At 43.7% G+C, this 4,228-nt stretch overlaps 1 protein-coding gene across 1 annotated transcript; it reads left to right on the top strand.

The window, feature by feature from the left end:
* The first annotated feature begins 236 nt into the window (after nucleotides 1-236).
* Nucleotides 237-3,955, top strand: LOC141118229 (E3 ubiquitin/ISG15 ligase TRIM25-like). Its single transcript, XM_073610899.1, has one exon. It carries the CDS (start codon nucleotides 307-309, stop codon nucleotides 2,041-2,043), a length of 1,737 nt encoding a protein of 578 aa, XP_073467000.1. The 5' UTR covers nucleotides 237-306; the 3' UTR covers nucleotides 2,044-3,955.
* Nucleotides 3,956-4,228: the final 273 nt, after the last annotated feature.

Below are 4,228 nucleotides of genomic sequence, written 5' to 3'. Positions count from 1 at the left end.
GAAGTTTCTGACTTCTAAACAAAACTAACAAACCTAAATCGTGTCTATGTCCCCCCACTAATCTACAGATCACTTGTATTGCTTCTGATAAATCAATTTCCTCTGGGTAACTTAGTTTATTAAATGTTCAAATAGGGAGAATGTCAGGAATCGTCGATTGTTTTATCTGTGTTCCTCTGTATAAGGGTTCCTATGACTAAGATTGTCAGTCTCAGCCCTGCCCTGTTTGGGAGTGTTCAGAACTGGTCTCACTGGTTACAGATCGTCAGAGACTTGAACTGTCATTTCTCTCTTCTGTTGTCAGCGATGGCGTCTGCTGATCTGAGGAAGGAGCTGGAATGTTCCATCTGTCTTTCCACGTATAAAGATCCTGTAACCCTGAAATGTGGACATAACTTCTGCCGGACCTGTATTAGTCGTGTGTTGGATACACAGGAGGGAGGGTGTTCCTGTCCTGAATGCAGAGAAAAGTTCCAGCTGCGGCCTGTGCTGCACAAGAACATAACGTTGTGTAACATAGTGGAGAATTTCCTGTCTGCTCAGCTAGAACAGGTAGAGTCCGGGATCTTCTGTACTCACTGTATTCACACTCCTGTACCGGCCGTGAAATTCTGTCTGCATTGTGAAGCTTCTCTGTGTGACAATCACCTAAGAGTCCATAGCAAGTCACCAGAACACATCTTATGTGACCCCACCACTTCCCTGGAGGACAGGAAATGCTCCATTCATAAGGAACTACTGAAGTATTACTGCACCGAGGATGCCGTCTACATCTGTGTGTCCTGCAAGCTGGAAGGAGCACACCAGGGACACAAGGTGGAGACACGGGATAAGGCCTCTGAGTTTCAGATAAAGAAGAAACTGAGAAATGTTCTGCAGAAACTGATGACAGAGAGAAAGGAGACAGAGAAAAGAGTCAAGAGACTGCAGGAACACAAGAGGAAAGTACAAGGTAAAGCAGATGAGGAAACAGAGAGGGTCACTGCCCTGTTCAGAGACCTCAGGAGACGTCTAGAAGACCTGGAAAAGAGAGTCCTGAGTGAGATCTCCAGGCAGGCAGAGCAGGTCGCTCTATCATTGTCTGATATGAGCCAACAGCTGGAAATAAAGAAGGACAAACTGTCCAGAAAGATGGCTCACATTGAAGAGCTGGGCAATATGACAGATCTACTGACTGTCCTACAGGAAATAGACACAGATGACATGTGTGATGCTGAGAATGGAGATGATGAGGACAGAGAGAGACGTGATAATAAACTCCTCTATGATGGAGGGGATCTGGATGTGGAGGAGATCTTGCACGAATTACACACAGGATTATCTGATATCATGTCTGGGGTAAATGTACAGAAATATACAGACACACATGTCTATCCACATTCTACTACAAGGGGCACACTTCTCATCAACGCTGAACCATCCAGGAGATGTCCCCAATCCGTCCCCACCATAAATCGCTTACATCGCCAGGCTGGGGCAACAAATATTGGGGCTGCACTGCAATCATCACGGATATCAGGAGTTGCAGACATATTTCTGGATGTGAACACGGCTGGTGTTGGTCTACAAATATCAGATGACGGGAGAACTGCAATTAGGTCACCAGATCAGAATGTTCCAGAAACACCAAATAGATTTCAGTGTAATCAGGTGATGAGCATTCAGAGTTTCTCCTCAGGGAGACATTACTGGGAAGTGGATGTTGGGGGGTCAGCGTACTGGACAGTCGGGTTGTGTTACCCCACTATGGACAGGAAAGGATGTAATTTATGGATTGGATCTAATAAGAAGTCCTGGGGTTTTGAGAGGATAGGGAATAATCAGCACTCAGCAGTACATGACAATGATAGGATCCGATTACCAGGCAATGTCTCCAGTAACAGAATTAGGATAGATCTGGATTATGAGGCCGGGTGGATTTCCTTTTATGATATGTGTATCCCGATCCGACACCTCCACACCTTCACCGCCATCTTCACTGAGCCCCTCCATGCTGGGTTATGGTTAGGGGGAGGTAGTCTAAAGATAACTGGGAGGAATTAGATGTGAGAAATCTGCCCAGAGACTGGTGACATCACCGGGTGGAGAATCTGATTGGTGCATTGCTCAGCTAATAGGTGGAAGCAGTGGACAGAAAAAAAAATGGTTTACCGTATTTATCGGCATATAACACGCACTTTTTTCCCCTTAAAATCAGGGGAAAATCGTGGGTGCGTGTTATACACCGATCCCTGCTGTCTCTGAGGGAAGAGAAGGAGCGAGCGCCCCTGAATTACATAGAGCCGCGATCTCCTGTGTACCTGGCGCTCCGTCACTCACAGCCACGCCTCCTGGCCCCGCATTGGGCCACAGTCCTGTCTATCATATGAGCAGGGCCAGGAGGCGTGGCTGTGAGTGACGGAGCTGCGGGTACACAGGAGATTGTGGCTCTATGTAATTCGCTCCTCCTCTTCCCTCTGAGACAGCAGGGATAATCCAACACTGGTGGGGCTGCAATGATGGGAAAGGTGAGGCTGCAGATGGGCACTGAACAGGCTGCATTGTTGGTCAATTTAATGGCTGCAGATGGGCACTGAGCAGGGTGCATTGATGAGCTGTGACCCTCATTTTGCTTCAAAGTTCTTTATTTAAAATGTACGTTTTTTTCCTTAAAGTTCCCTCCTAAAATTGGGGTGCGTGTTATACACCGATAAATATGGTATTTTATAAAGCTGCATGTTCGTGGGCCAACATCGTCATCCTAAACTTCACTACTTAGTGTGTCACTGACCAGGAACATGCTTGTTCCAATTTACTGACACTGTAGTAGTGGGATTATAATCCCGAAGCCTACTCCAGTAAATTTACCTGTAGTATTTTTTTCCGTTTTGAGTGAGTAGAGAAGGGTTAGAACCCCTGTTGGATTTTTTTGTTTTGTTAGAGATTTTCCTTAATTTCCTGTCTGGTAAAATACTGTCATTAGAACAGGAAGTGAGGGGAAATCTCTATAATGGAGCCCCAGATTGCAGTAAAAACCTGACAGGGGTTCTAATCCTCCCCACTCCATCCAAAATTAGAAAATTAGGTTTTGTCTAGAGATATACCTTAATATCCACAATGATAAATCCTGCATTTCTTTCCTCACAGGTTCCTTTGCCTGTGATTGCTCCTCCCCCTCACTGTGATTGGCTGTAATAATTGTTACTGTTAATACAGCCAGCGCTCATCTTATTCCTATTGGTTCTGATATACAGGGGGTGGGGATTGATATATGTCACTATCAATGTTATTTTCTTTCCATAAAAAAAAAAAAAAAAAAATTGTAAATGATGAATAGATGTTAGTGATCAGCGATTATTATGAGTATATGTTCTGTGTGTAGTATTGTGGACAGGTGAAGGGGGTATACAGCCTCAGGAAGTGGAAATCCCTGGCTCTGTATATAGGAATATTGATCAATCAATAGATATAGCTATAATGATGGGACAGATTAGATTATTACTAGTATTAACCCCTCCAGCCCCGTCACCTCTATGATCCCTATGGAAGAGGAGAGGAGCAATGTTTTTTTTTTTTTATTTTCTCTTTGGCAATATTTATCTGATAAAGAAAAATAATTAGTATATGCTTTACTATTGATTAAATGGCATTCCAAGGTACCTATTTGCTAGGTTCTTATTATAAAGGTTTACTTGCTAGAATGACTGCAGAAAGATCATCATCTGTTTTTAGTAACTGTTGTTCTCCTGATCTTTGGATTGTCTTCTTGTGCATAGAGACAGTTGGGTATTTCAACAGTCTGGAGGTCAATCACATTGATAAGGTGTTCTAAGATAACAAACATGAATGTCTCTTGTAATTTATGTTGTGCTTCTTGTGCAAATTCTTAAGTGAATGATTCAATGTTTTTTTTTTATGTTTTGGGATGGTGATTTGTCCAGAATTGGAAAATAAAACCCCATTTGATTAAAAGCTATTCTGTGAGCTAGAAACTGTGTGTGATCACTTTCCCCATTGTCCATACAGACATCAGACACAATTTAGGGTCTGTCTCTCTAGGGCAGGGGTCTCAAATTGGCGGCCCTCTAGCTGTTGCGAAACTACAAGTCACACGAGGCATTGCAAGGCTGACAGTTACAAGCATGACTCCCACAGGCAGAGGCATGATGGGACTTGTTTTGCAACAACTGGAGGGCCGTCAGCTTGATACCCCTGCTCTAGGAGCTCTGAATTCTTATCTTAGTACACA

This window comes from Aquarana catesbeiana, linkage group LG01 (assembly GCF_042186555.1).
Source record: "Aquarana catesbeiana isolate 2022-GZ linkage group LG01, ASM4218655v1, whole genome shotgun sequence".
NCBI lineage: Eukaryota > Metazoa > Chordata > Amphibia > Anura > Ranidae > Aquarana > Aquarana catesbeiana.
The sequence above is the reverse complement of the archived record's forward strand: the minus strand, read 5'-3'. Positions and strand labels throughout refer to the sequence as shown.